The 13,095-nt window shown below is 34.1% G+C and overlaps 1 protein-coding gene and 1 long non-coding RNA gene across 4 annotated transcripts; both read left to right on the forward strand.

The window, feature by feature from the left end:
- Window positions 1-360: 360 nt before the first annotated feature.
- Window positions 361-2,229, forward strand: LOC108845073 (uncharacterized). The gene is made up of 4 exons (XM_057006256.1): window positions 361-1,137; window positions 1,230-1,649; window positions 1,742-1,914; window positions 2,193-2,229. The coding sequence occupies exons 1-4, from the start codon at window positions 361-363 to the stop codon at window positions 2,227-2,229; spliced, it is 1,407 nt and encodes a 468-aa protein (XP_056862236.1).
- Window positions 2,230-8,251: 6,022 nt separating this feature from the next.
- Window positions 8,252-10,951, forward strand: LOC108846369 (uncharacterized). 3 transcript variants are annotated; one of them, XR_008943733.1, is made up of 6 exons: window positions 8,254-8,596; window positions 8,915-9,034; window positions 9,173-9,277; window positions 9,380-9,617; window positions 9,721-10,351; window positions 10,741-10,951. It is a non-coding gene; the product is annotated as an uncharacterized LOC108846369 (long non-coding RNA). The 3 variants fall into 3 exon arrangements; XR_001948641.2 differs by having other exon boundaries at window positions 8,252-8,596; window positions 9,721-10,951; XR_008943734.1 differs by lacking the exon at window positions 9,173-9,277 and having other exon boundaries at window positions 8,253-8,596; window positions 9,721-10,951.
- The last annotated feature ends 2,144 nt before the right edge of the window (window positions 10,952-13,095 follow it).

A 13,095-nucleotide genomic window follows, 5' to 3' on the forward strand; every position in this document is an offset into this window, starting at 1 on the left:
GGGGCAACAATTTTCGAACATAGCAGATTTCAAAACTGCAATAACGAAATATGCTGTGAGGAAGATGAGGGATATCAAGTTTGAATAAGTCTGATGGTAAGCGGGTTGTGGCAATTTGTTCAGAAAAAAACGTCAGTGGAGGATCTCAGGTTCTATTAATAGCAGCAGCACTAGAGTTGTAGTTAGATCATACCAAGAGGAGCACAATTGCACATGGCTGGTAAAGTGTCTTTGTTGACAAATAATAGGATTGCAGATATCTATATTGAGGAATTCAGAATTAATCCCAATATCTCAGCTACTCAGTTGCAGCAAAATCTTCAAAGGCGCAAACATTAATGTGTCAGAAACAATTTGTGAATGACAAGGCTGAAATGCTTGCAGCAGTTTGATGATGAGCAAGCTCAGTCATTTGCAAGGTTGTTTGACTATGTGGAGGAGTTTAAAAGCACTAATCCTGGATCTACAGTTGAATGTGAGGTGAGGCAGACACGATTCTATAGGTTTTATGTGTGCTTTCAGGCGCTTAAAGATGGGTGGAATGGTTCTTGTAGGAAGATTATTCACATCAATGGTACATTTCTGAAGTGGAGAATGAATGGAATGTTATTGGTTGCTTGTGGAAGGGATCCTAACGAGCAGACTTTTCCTATCGCATGGGCCATTGTGGAGGTTGAAAACAAAGATAACTGGTTATGGTTTTTTGATCATTTGGTCGAAGATCTAGGCCTAGGACATGGTAATGGTTTAACTCTAGCAAGTGACCAACAAAAAGGTCTTATATTAGCTGTTCAAGATGTGCTGCCATATGCTGAGCATAGGATGTGTGCTCGGCATGTATACTCTAATTCGAAAAAGAAATATGGTGGAGCTGTGTTTGAAAATCTATTCTGGGGTGCTGCTGATGCTTACTATATAGCACGTTTTGAGAAGAAAATGGAAGACCTGAAGAAGATTTCAGTCGCTGCATATGATGATTTGAAGATTTCTCTGTCTTGCCCGTGGTCAAGGGAATTATTCACAAAATACTCATCTTCTGATGCTGTTGAGAACAACTTAGGAGAATCTTTCAATGCAGCTATAAGGATAGCAAGAATAAAACCGGTTGTGGAGATGCTTGAAGATATAAGAAGAAAGGTAATGGTGAGAAACCACAAAAAAAAAGAGCTGAAGCTGATAAGTGTAGGGCAAACTATACTTATAAATCAGTTTCAAAACTCGAAGAACAGATTGAACTTGCAAAGAATTGCAGTCCTGTGAGTTGTGGATTAGGAGACTATGAAGTTGGGTACTTCAATGATAGGTTTGTGGTGAAGATGAGAGGTGGCATATCTTGTACTTGTAGGATGTACAAGATCAGTGGAATTCCTTGCTGCCACATTGTCTCAGCCTTGCGTTTAGAGAAAAACGCTGACCAAGACCCGAAAACACTTATATCTGACTGGTTCACCATTGAGAAACTGAAGGCATGTTATGCATATCGTTTAAAGCCCGTCAATGGCATGAACATGTGGAAGGTGAAAACTAATGTGAGGGTCAATCCACCTCCGTTTAAGAAACCTCCAGGGAGACCACCAGGTAAAAAGAGAAAGAGAGATAAAGGTGAACCAAGAGAACCACCAAAGATTTCAAAACAAGGAACGAAAATAGTATGTATCTTCTCTTCTTATGCTTATTTTGTTATTTGTTTTTTTTTTCTTTTGTTATTGATGATCTTTATATTCTTTTCCTTTATTTACAGCACTGTGGGAGTTGTGGGCAAGAAGGACATAATAAGAAGTATTGCAAGAGTCAACCTGTCCCGAAACCACCCAAGAATCAACCTGAAAGGCCACGCAAGGAAGTAATTCCACCTACTTCAGCTGCTCTATTTATTCATGAACCAGATGCAACACCTGGAAGCCTAAGGAAGTGGTTTGCCTCTAACTCACAGACTGAACATGATGTCCCAAGCCTCTCACCGGCACTCCCAAAACGAGGGCTTGGAAGGCTTAGGAGAAGCTCTCAGAAGGCATCTCTTCATTTCAACCATGACTTTTCTATTTTCTTATCAAGTGTGCTTTTATCTTTGTTGGATTTTATAACTCGTGTTCTTTTTATTAGACATATATGTTACTTTGTTAGAAATTATGTGGATGATTTTCGTTAAATTTATGTGTAAGATTTTTGATGTTAAAATCAATTTGTTTCAGGTCACAGCAACAAAACGAAGAAGCTCTGTTTTCTTAAACGTCGAAACACAGAAGATATATATAGTTACGTATTTACAATAAACGTATATGTCCATAGGCGAGTTGGTTAGCTCGCGGGATAAGTTGTGTCCGGGTGCAGTGTTCGAAGCCCGTCATTCTTAATACCAAAACGACATAGTTTTAATTACTGTTAAATAATATACGGATGGATTATATTGCGGTTTGACTGGAACTTGGAGGTTGACCCGTGGGTTTTTGAGTTCGTGGATTAATTTTCAAAAAAAAAACCGTATTGAGAGTTTTTTTGCAGAAAACCCTTGACCAAAACTTCTAAGTTTACTATTAAATTAAATAATGGGTTAATTTTCTCGAGAACAACAAGGGAAACAAAATAAAGAATGAAGCCATGTGTATTAGATTTTGTACTGTTTTATCACACCATATGTATTAGATTTTTCACTGTTTTACTGAATCTACAACGAACTTGTGATCTACAACACTAAGAATGCACAAACTTTCTTAATCTAAGCAAATAACAATATGGATGACTGTAACAAGGTAAGATCCTATAGAAATATATATAAGGTGATCACAAATGCAATCAAGAAATAAGGGCAAGAACTTAACTTTCAATCAAATGATAAGGTTGAACCCATGGGCTTAAGGCAATTGATCCGAGGCAATTATTGTCCAAGTTAAGATGTTAAGCTTAAGCAATTACAAGTCTCTATATGTCTAGATCTCATTCAATATTAGATTAATCCACTGTCCTGGCAAAAACTCTATGCTAATCATGAATTGATTATCAACTGTTGTTGGCCTAACGAAATCAAGCATGCATGAATCACAAGTCTACTAACCATCTAGCAATGCTAACATCAAATGTATTTGGTTATTCAAGCTAGAACAATACTAAGTTCTTTCAAGAATTTTAACACACCTTCCGGGCATAAAATAGTTTAAGGTCTAGATGAGATTGATCAAGTCTAATCTAGCATTAAGAACACTTAGCAAGCATAGAAACTAGTATATCTAACAATAAACACCTTAACTTTTCACTAATCACCCTAGATACCTAACCCATGAATTCAAAATGTGTGTACTCACTAATCTCCATGAGAAATCTTAAGCTATGTGAGATTCAAGGCTAATCATGTTAATGAGAAGGAAAAACAAGATAGAAGATGAAGTACTCCTTAAATTGATAAAAACGTTCAAGCTTTACGAAAGGAGACAAAATCTTGATATAAAATGAGATATAAACTAAGATTTTTAGGTCTAAATCTATTTATAGGAGAGTGAAACTTGAGCTGGTTTAACCCCACAAACTAGGATTAAACAGGACTAAACCAAAATTAAATTAAAATATTGGCTTGTCTTCTTCTGTAGCGACCAACACATCCTGCTACGGTATGTCGCTATTGGTCTCCACTTTCTCCAAGCAGCTTGTCTTCGTCGCTACCGTAAGCCGCTATGACTTGCACGAGCTTGAGCTAAGATTCCTTCTTTCTTATCTTGCTCGAGCTTCTCCTCCGACGCGGCTCTGCTTCCCCGGTTGCGGTGTCTACGCCATCTCTCCATCATAGCCAAGCTTCAAGATCACCAAAAATCATCAAGCAAACACAAAAAAAAAAATCCAAATTAAATTATTATCTTATTACATGAATATTGTTAAAATTGGAAAATCCGAACAATGAATAAAAAATAAAATACTAAATAGTAAAAAAAAAAAGAACACAACCAAAAATTAAAGTTTATAAACTGATGCAGATAAGATATTTAGAGTACATACGCTAAATATTAATAGAGAAATATTTAAAATAATTATAACATGTATTTTGTACTAATTAAAAAAGTGCCATACTGAGTTATCAAATAATTAGTATGAACCATCATTTCGTTTAAAATTTGGTTACAATAAAAAATATATGGTTGGGCAAAAAATCTGAATCCAAATAACCGAATCAATTCCATTCCAAAATGTAGTACAAAATTTTGGTATCTAGAGAACTGGAACCGAACCCGATCCGGAGAGAAATATTTTGGATATCTGAGTATACTCGAACCAGATTTATATACTTAAATATATTAATTATTTTTAAATTTGATATCTAAAAGAAATATACAAAATACATAAGATGTTTTTAAATTGTCCAAACTACTTAGAAATATATAAATATAGTAAAAATTATATTTAAAATAGCTAACCGTTACTCAAAAAATACCAAAATACTGAAAATATCTATTCATTTTCTATCCAAATATTTAAGTTAAACCAATTTTTATGTTAAGTTTAAGTATTTTGGTATACATTATTCAAATTTATATGTTAGATATTATTTTTAGTTTTAGATTTTGAGAAATTTAAAGTATATATGAATTTTAATTTCTTTAAAAAATTAAATGGGTTATACGAACCTAAACCCAAATCGAACATGCAAAGATTTGAACCAAATCTGCAAAAATCCGAACGAAACCTAACCAAACCAAATAGTACCCGCATGACAACTCTAATCAAATGTAAAAAAGGTTATTGATAATAAAATATGTTATTTAAAATATTTAGATACAACATATTTTTAAAAAAATTTATCCCCCGCAAGGCGCGGATTATCATCTAGTCTAGTTATTAAATTGAATTAAAAAAGAACCAGTCACTAAAGAATACAAATGGAAAACTCAATTCCCTTTCCTGAAATGGATACAGATTTATCAAATAGATAAATAATATTTTTGCTTAAAACTTCATTATACTATTTAGTACGGCATATCCCCTATACATATATTATTTGGGAAGACTTTAAAAAATATGAACTTCATTTTTGTAAAAATTATAAAACTACCTCATCCTATATGGCGAGTTTTTAAGAGCTGAAAAATCTTACGTGGCAGTCTTAGAGGGGATTTGAGCAAACCATAGTGTTAAAAAAAAAATCAAGTATTAGGGATGTGTCGCATATTTCATTTGATTATAATGGTATGTTAATAGAACTCCATCGCGAGGTTCGTATTAAAACTGAGATCATGCTTTGACCACCACTACCGGACCGTCGCAATTGTCTTCCGCTGCAGAATGAAGTTTTTTCGTTTCAAATCATCTCGTCTGTCCAGCTCTCACTCATGGTCAGCTCCTTCGGAAAGCTATCTGTTTTGCAGCCAATTCGGTCATGGCATTCTTCTTTTACATCCATGTATTTTACGTTGCTTTGTCGCAGTTTGAACTTTTTGATAATGTGTACTATTGTTTGATATGGTTTAACGTAAACAATGGTCCGGTTTTGTTTGATTTGGTTTTCTAATTTTAAAAGTCATTACTTAAGCTTTTCAATGAACTTATATGTTATAACGGGTGTATACATGAAACTAATAGTTATTATATATATAAGGGATATAGGAGATTCGTATATTTCACAAAAGGGAATGTTTGTATTAAGTATTAACGTAAAAGTGTGTTGTTCAAGGAAAAATGGTATAAAAGGCAACTCGAATCATGCAATTAATTTGTTTTATATTTGAATTTTTTTGAAATTTTCAATAAATAGAATGTTAATAGTATTGATGAAATTTGGTTGCCAAGCTCATCGATTTTATTCATTCAAGTAAATAATACTTATATGATGTGATTTTATGTATCCTCATTATATATTATTGTCTAAAAAAAGTTTCCTATATTTGTTGTTGCTAATTATTTATCACCAAAATTTATTCCTTAATATGATAAGGCATTTGTGAATAACTGTTTGGCCATAATACAAACATGTTCTCATCAATGTGTTAGAGTACTATATATACAATTTGTAATTTTGAAAAAAAAACATTTATGTTATAATTGTGTTTAAAACCTATTAGGACTTATTGATATTTGTATGATATGATCAAATATTATATTTAGTAAAAATAGTATTTTCAATTTTAAATTTTTTCTGTAATTTGAATTATTATTTATTATAATGTTTTAAAATCAAATAAAATAATTTATTATTAGAAATTCTATTAAATATGAAAAGACTATTGAAAAAATTGTATTCATAAATAACATAAACGGGTTTAGGAGGACATTTTCAAATTTAACGGGCTTGAAACTAAACGAACATAAACGGATATGTTTATAAACGATCTCAAATTATAGAGTTTAAATGGGCAGAGCCTAAATTATCCAGACTGCCCATATTAAAATCTCAGTATATGAACAACCCCAATATACCACAAAACTATTTTTCATTACATTAATATCAAATATTTGACGTTATATTTCATCATGCGTAAGGCGCATGTCTCATCCTAGTTATACTATAATATATATGTCATATCCACCAATAAACAAATAGTATGAGGTACTGCATTCTTAATCATACTAAATATACCAATTTTCTGAAATATATAAATCAACTATAAAATATATAAGAACTAATATGTTTATTGGTTGAGAAAAACCAACTAAAATTTTCCAGCGTAAGTTTTAGAGTGTTTAGTAGAGAGCTTAGAGTTCACAGAGACATTCATAAGTGATATGTGAATTGTCTTGCACAGTTGTATCCTGAAACTCGGTATTTTGCTATGTCACTTTTCAATACAGAACGAATATTTAGAGTTAAGGAAAGAAATTGTATCTCAACTCCATATAGATTTACGAAAACGATTTTTATATCTGTTTTCCATTTCGTTATTCTCCTTAACATCATCTTATATTATCATTTATATCAATTCAATTTTTCAGCTTTCTACAAATATCTATTTGAAAGTTTTAATTCTGTTTTATATTTTAATTAAACAAATAAGATAAAAATATTACCAACAAGCCAAATTAAGAAAATTAGTTTAAGATTTTATTTATGAGTGATACATAAGGAACAATAACGTAAGCGGCTTTCTTTTAATATGTAGTAGATTTGTGATAAATTTGCATATGATTTATGAATCCATATAAATATTTATACAATTATAAATAGATTCGTAAGCTCTCACAAATGATGTTATAATTTTTATAATATCTTATAAGTTAGAATTAATTTATAAAATTTTATAAATTATTTATAAGTTCTTGTAAATAATTTTAAAATTATTATAAAATAATATGATGAACCCTGATAGTTAAATTTTTAAAATATTTTTAAATCATTATAAATAAGTTATACAGCACGTATGTATTTTTTTTTATGATCCTGGTATCCGGAGCCTCAAGAGGATCCGACTAGCGCCAATGACCGTCCACCGGATCTTAGCCGGGGAGTCCGTCGAGGCATCTAGGAGGGCTGGTGATCATCCCATATAAATCCCACCAGTAGCCACACGTTAACAGACTTCTCCGTATTAGGCCCGAAAGTTCCTCAAGATAATCACTTCCCAGTGGCGTTCGAACCCATGACTTCCCAAGTTGAGTTTAACCACTGGACCACTAACGCGTGGTTCAGCACATATGTATTTTATAACACATTAGTAGTTATTATTAGATATTTATGATCAAAATGCTTTATACAAGAATATTGAATAGTTTTATTGATTTCTATAAATTATTATTATTCATTATTTTATATAATTTATAAATATAAAAAGAGTTGATACATTATTACTCTTTCTATAATTTCAAACAGTTAGTTACCATAATTAATTATTTGTGATATCACTTAGTTTATTTGGAAACTGATATTAATTGTTTCTATACCTATCTTTTATATTTATATCTAATAAAAATAAATAAAAATGAAAACTATCAACCGATTAAATTATAACAATTTTACTAAAATTTCAACAGTGATCAACACATAATCAATAATAGCTTAAGTAATTTTAATGTATAGGAGGATTGATGAACCTCTCAACATTATAATGAAGGAATAAAATAGAGGACAGAAAAAGAAAGTATGAGAGATAGGTTTTGTTTTCATACAGAAACTCATACCAAAGCGAGAGACTCTTGTAGCATATGTCTTCTCTTCATTGACGTCTTTCTAATTTATGTTTGTAAATCTTATTTATATAAAGAAGAGTTTAATCTCTCCTGGGCGCGCCACGTCAGATTCCAGCTCACTAATTCGGATGCCGCCGAGCTGACACGTGTCACTGGCGTTGAAACTCATCGTTTCATTAAAGATGGTGTTATGTGGGCTTCATTTTCATTATGGGCCTTAATTTTGCTCCAGTCACACAGCCAGTAGATAATATTTTAAGCTGTAAACGTGGTCCTAAGCGTCGTTTTGATACTAGGTTTGTGCCTGATTTCGTCTACGCCATTTGAGATCGAAACAACCGAGTTCTGAGAGCAATGTTTCATCTTCTTCCTTAGAATCCGAAAAGCTATCAGTTACTTTTCATCTTCTTAAAGTCCTTATTAAATCCATCACCCATGATTTACATTGAATGTGAGTTTCCCCCGTAGAAGGCGGTGGAACTGCGATTATAAAAAGGTAAGATTTCCTTCCCTTGAACATCATCCTCTTAATCTAGCCCAGACAATTGTTTAGTTTACTGTAGTAGTTGGATGCTCCCTGGATGTATGTGCTTTTCATCCACTTTCGAATCTTTCAGGCTTTTTATATATTTTTTATTTAAAAATTTTTGATTTGCTGATCCGTGCACATGCGATTCTGCTTAATCATTTGGACATTATGTTATTTCCTTTGTTACAAATTGTCATGTGATGCGTACATTTTAATGTTGCGTCTGAACTTTTTACAGTTCAAAGGAAATGATTTAATCTGTTTTTCTTTCTATGGATTTTGAAGAATGGTCAAGGACGTACAGTAGCATGTTCCATCCAGGAGAGGCCGAAACAGGAGTCATTCCATTATACAATTTCAAGGTCTCTTACATCACATCCCACCTCTCTTGGTGTTCTTCAACAGGTTTTGGTTTTGTTCCTTACTTTACTGTCTCCCTAGAAATTGGTGTCTTAATAGCGTTTTCACGGCCTTCTCCCTGTCAATCGAATAAGTTCAATGTCTCTTGGATTTTGGACAGTGATGGGTTTTGTTTTATTTCAGTGTAACTTCTAACCTGAGGCTGAGAATTTCTAAAGGAGGTCGCTTTTGTTGATCAAACACCCCATTACCATAGAATCTCAAGATTGCGACTTTACATGGGTTTAGGTGTTTTTAGTTAATGGTTCATTTAGGATATATAAAGTTTGCTACTTTGATTTTGTGCTAGCTTGGTATATATGGTTTTAACATATTTTGATTGACTTACAGGTGATAGCCGTCAATGGGCAGTTTCCAAGACCCATGTTTAATGCTATGACCAACTACAATGTTATTGTTAGTCTTAATTGGATGAGCCTCTTCTTTTGACTTGGTGGAATATCAAATTGGAAGCTTCTTCTACTCTCCCTGACTCAACTTTCAGAGAGCATATGGTAATTTTGGTCATGTTGTGATTAATAACTGGAATATTAATCTTATCCTTTTCCCACAGCCTGACGGCGAAATGGTACAGTCACGATCATAAATTATGTAATCATCCCTTTGGTCTTTTGTCTGCTTTCACTATAGTTGCCCTTTTTAATCTATAGCTTTGCTTTTCTGGTTTTAAGGATAATACATGACTATGGAAAAGAACTTGGGATGCCGGATGGAGTCTCATCATTAGACTTATAGCTTCCCGTTCCAATCTATGTGAGAATCAAATATGGGTCTGTGTCCTTTACTTCGCCTTGGTTGTTACTGAGATCTACGGTGGTTGTTTTGCTTCTCTTTTCAAATGGTGTGGGAATGGTGGCATCTTTCCAGTAAGTAAGTGAGACATACGGATAAGGTTTGTTTTTTCACGGAGCTATCAGGTAGTTCCTTTCTCCGTGCGGCCTACTTTGAGGACAGTTGACAGAGTGTTTGAGGCGGTACTATTTGGTGGCGGTGGAGGCGAGTCTGTCTGTAGAGTGTGGCTTAGATTAATTCTAATATTCCGCACTGGTGAAACCGTTTTGTTCATGTAGAGGTTCCCTAACTTACGTTTTCCTTTTCTTTTCTTGCAATTTATCTAGAATCTAGATTCATATAAACTACTTTCTGCTAATTTTATTTTCTCTGTAGTTTGACATCATAGAAGTTAATAGTAATTTTGTGCACTTGCAAGCTTGGTTCGAGAAAGCGAGCGCTTTAAGCGCCAAGGCGCAAAGCGACCCTAAGCGAGGACCTCATCGCTTGCGGACCTCATGGCGAAGCAAGGTACATAAATCCCTCGCTTTCCCTCGCTTTGTATCGCTTTGGAGATATTCGTAAAGCGCTAAAAACGTCTTTGTTGTACCTGTAGAAAAAAGTAGATTTTATTCAAATTTGTGAAATTAACAAAACCGTTTTAAGAAGAATATTTACCATATCTAAAAGTATATACTCTTTTCACGTATTAGCTTTGACAAGGAGTTGGAGTATGAGGACTCTGAATTGTCTACTGTTCTGTTTTAATTTGCTTTTGAACTTTTATTTTGGTGTTTGCATTTGCTTTTTTTCAGTTATGTTTTAAGTTATGGATTGGTTTTTTATTATATGGATTTGGTTTTTCAAGTTATGTTGCCTGATATACATATAGTGTTCGAGAGGTTACCTTTTGGTTGCAGGATACACAAAGCGCTCGCTTTATGTCGCCAAGGCGCTAAGCGCTAAGCGCTCATCTCCTCGCTTCGTCTCGCCATGTGCTTTCTCGAACCAAGCTTGCAAGAATAATCAAACTTATTACTCTAATTACTCACAGAACTTACTAAAAATATTAATGGTTCTGAATTTTGACGTATCGGCAAGTGTTACAATAAACTGCAGACTTATTGAGTCTCTAAACTTCTCCAGGGTTAGTCTGATTGGTAAAAATATGAATTTTCATTCTTCAAGTACAAACTTGCATTAGTACTTACAATGTTAATGGTGAGAATAAGATTACAACAAAGTTTGTCGTAAATAAATTGGTCGTTTAGTCTACGAATTTCTGAGTATTAGTTGATTTTATTTTACATTGTCAAAGTCCTAGGATGTATTAAAATGCATTCCACTTATTATCAAAGTCAAAGTAGAACTAACAATGACAGTACAGGGAAACATTACATCTTCACACATTTTTATTGGTTAAACAAATATATGATTTCAAAAGCCAGTACATTTTGAAAGAAAAACATACAATAGCCTTACACTAATTACTATGTTTTTCTTTTCCGATCAAATCACTAATCACTATGTTAGTTCTATAGAAAATGTATAAATAGTTAGCGATGTTTTGACGAAAAGATAAATAAGTAGATGTGTAGACACACTTATACACAGTTAAAAAACAGAGAAATGCGTTGATTTAAATGTTAACTAATTGATCAATTAAACCAATTGGTTAGCAAACCAGGTCATTACAGTTTTATAAAAACAGAGAATGCTTATGTTCAACTTTTTTCTTTGAGAAAGCTTCGGTTCAAAATTTAGTTAATTCATTAACTAAACCAATTAGTTAAACAAATCAGGTTAACTAAATTTTGTTGGTGTTATCTAAGCATAAATTTTTGAAAATTCAAACATTTTCAAAAAATATATTATTAGTTTATTAACTCGCCCGTCCGCCCTACGGTAGTTAATTATAAAGTAGTGCAAGGCCCCCAGCAAGTCTCTCACAGGAAATAATAAAAAATAATTACAAAAAGGAAAGAGACAAATGAATGGTGAGAGACGATTCTAAGTAAGAGACTTTGGATAGATTCGAAGTACCTTTTTGCCATTTGTTTTTTTTTTCCATGGCTAAAATTCTTTTTTCAAGAACTTAATATAGATGGCTAAAATTTTTGGTCGTCGATGCTAGTGCTCTCATGAGATTCGATCGAGAGACTATGATGCTGCATAAATGCATATTGTAATGACCCGAGTTCTGGTCTCCGTTAAGGTTCAAGTTCGTTTGATGTTCGGAACTCTCACGGAAAAACACTTAGGAACACGAATACGCAAGGAAAGAATAAGTAAGAACAGGAGCGCACAGAGATTAATTGATTACCCAAAGTTCACCAATGTGACTACGCCTTTGGGGTCGAGTAAAGGAAATTACTAACTCTCCAAGGTCACACGACGGCTGTGATCTAAAATTTGTAACCCTAGTACAATCTGTCTTTCTCTGATACCGTGTACAAACATACGAGCCTTACTTTTATATTAGGAAAAGTCTGTTACAACTGATAACTGGTCGTAAACCATTGAGTAATAATAAACTGGTTGTTAACCCAACGCCATATACCCAATTGTCAATCTATACTTGATTTAAGCTCCAATACAGCTGATTCTTCATCACGACACAGAGCGTCCACTCCATGATACAGGGAATGCCTACTCCATAACACGGAGAGCCCACTCCATGATCTAGGGAACGCCCACTCCATGCCGCGGAGCTCCCACTCCATGTATTAGGGAACAACCGTTCGCTGCCATAGATCTCCCGATCCATGACGCCTGGATCACCCGATCGTCGCCAACATACTTAAACTTTTTTTGGTAAGGTCCGTGCACATATCTGAAGACCCATTATTTGCCTATAAAAGCCCATCCAGCCTTGGTTTCTCCACCTACAAAGAAAAAATAAAATCAGAAGTTGAGAGAGAGAGAGAGAGAGAGAGAGAGAGAGAGAGAGAGAGAGAGAGAGAGAGAGAGAGAGAGAGAAGAGAGAGAGAGGAGAGATGAGAGAGAGAGAGAGAGAGAGAGAGAGAGAGAGAGAGAGAGAGAGAGAGAGAGAGAGAGAGAGAGAGAGAGAGAGAGAGAGAGAGAGAGAGAGAGAGAGAGAGGAGAGAGAGAGAGAGAGAGAGAGGAGAGAGAGGGGAGAGAGAGAGAGAGAGGAGAGAGAGAGAGAGAGAGAGAGAGAGAGAGAGAGAGAGAGAGGGGAGAGAGAGAGAGAGAGAGAGAAGAGAGAGAGAGAGAAGAGAGAGAGAGAGAGAGAGAGAGAGAGAGAGAGGGGAGAG

The sequence above is a fragment of the Raphanus sativus genome, chromosome 3 (assembly GCF_000801105.2).
Source record: "Raphanus sativus cultivar WK10039 chromosome 3, ASM80110v3, whole genome shotgun sequence".
NCBI lineage: Eukaryota > Viridiplantae > Streptophyta > Magnoliopsida > Brassicales > Brassicaceae > Raphanus > Raphanus sativus.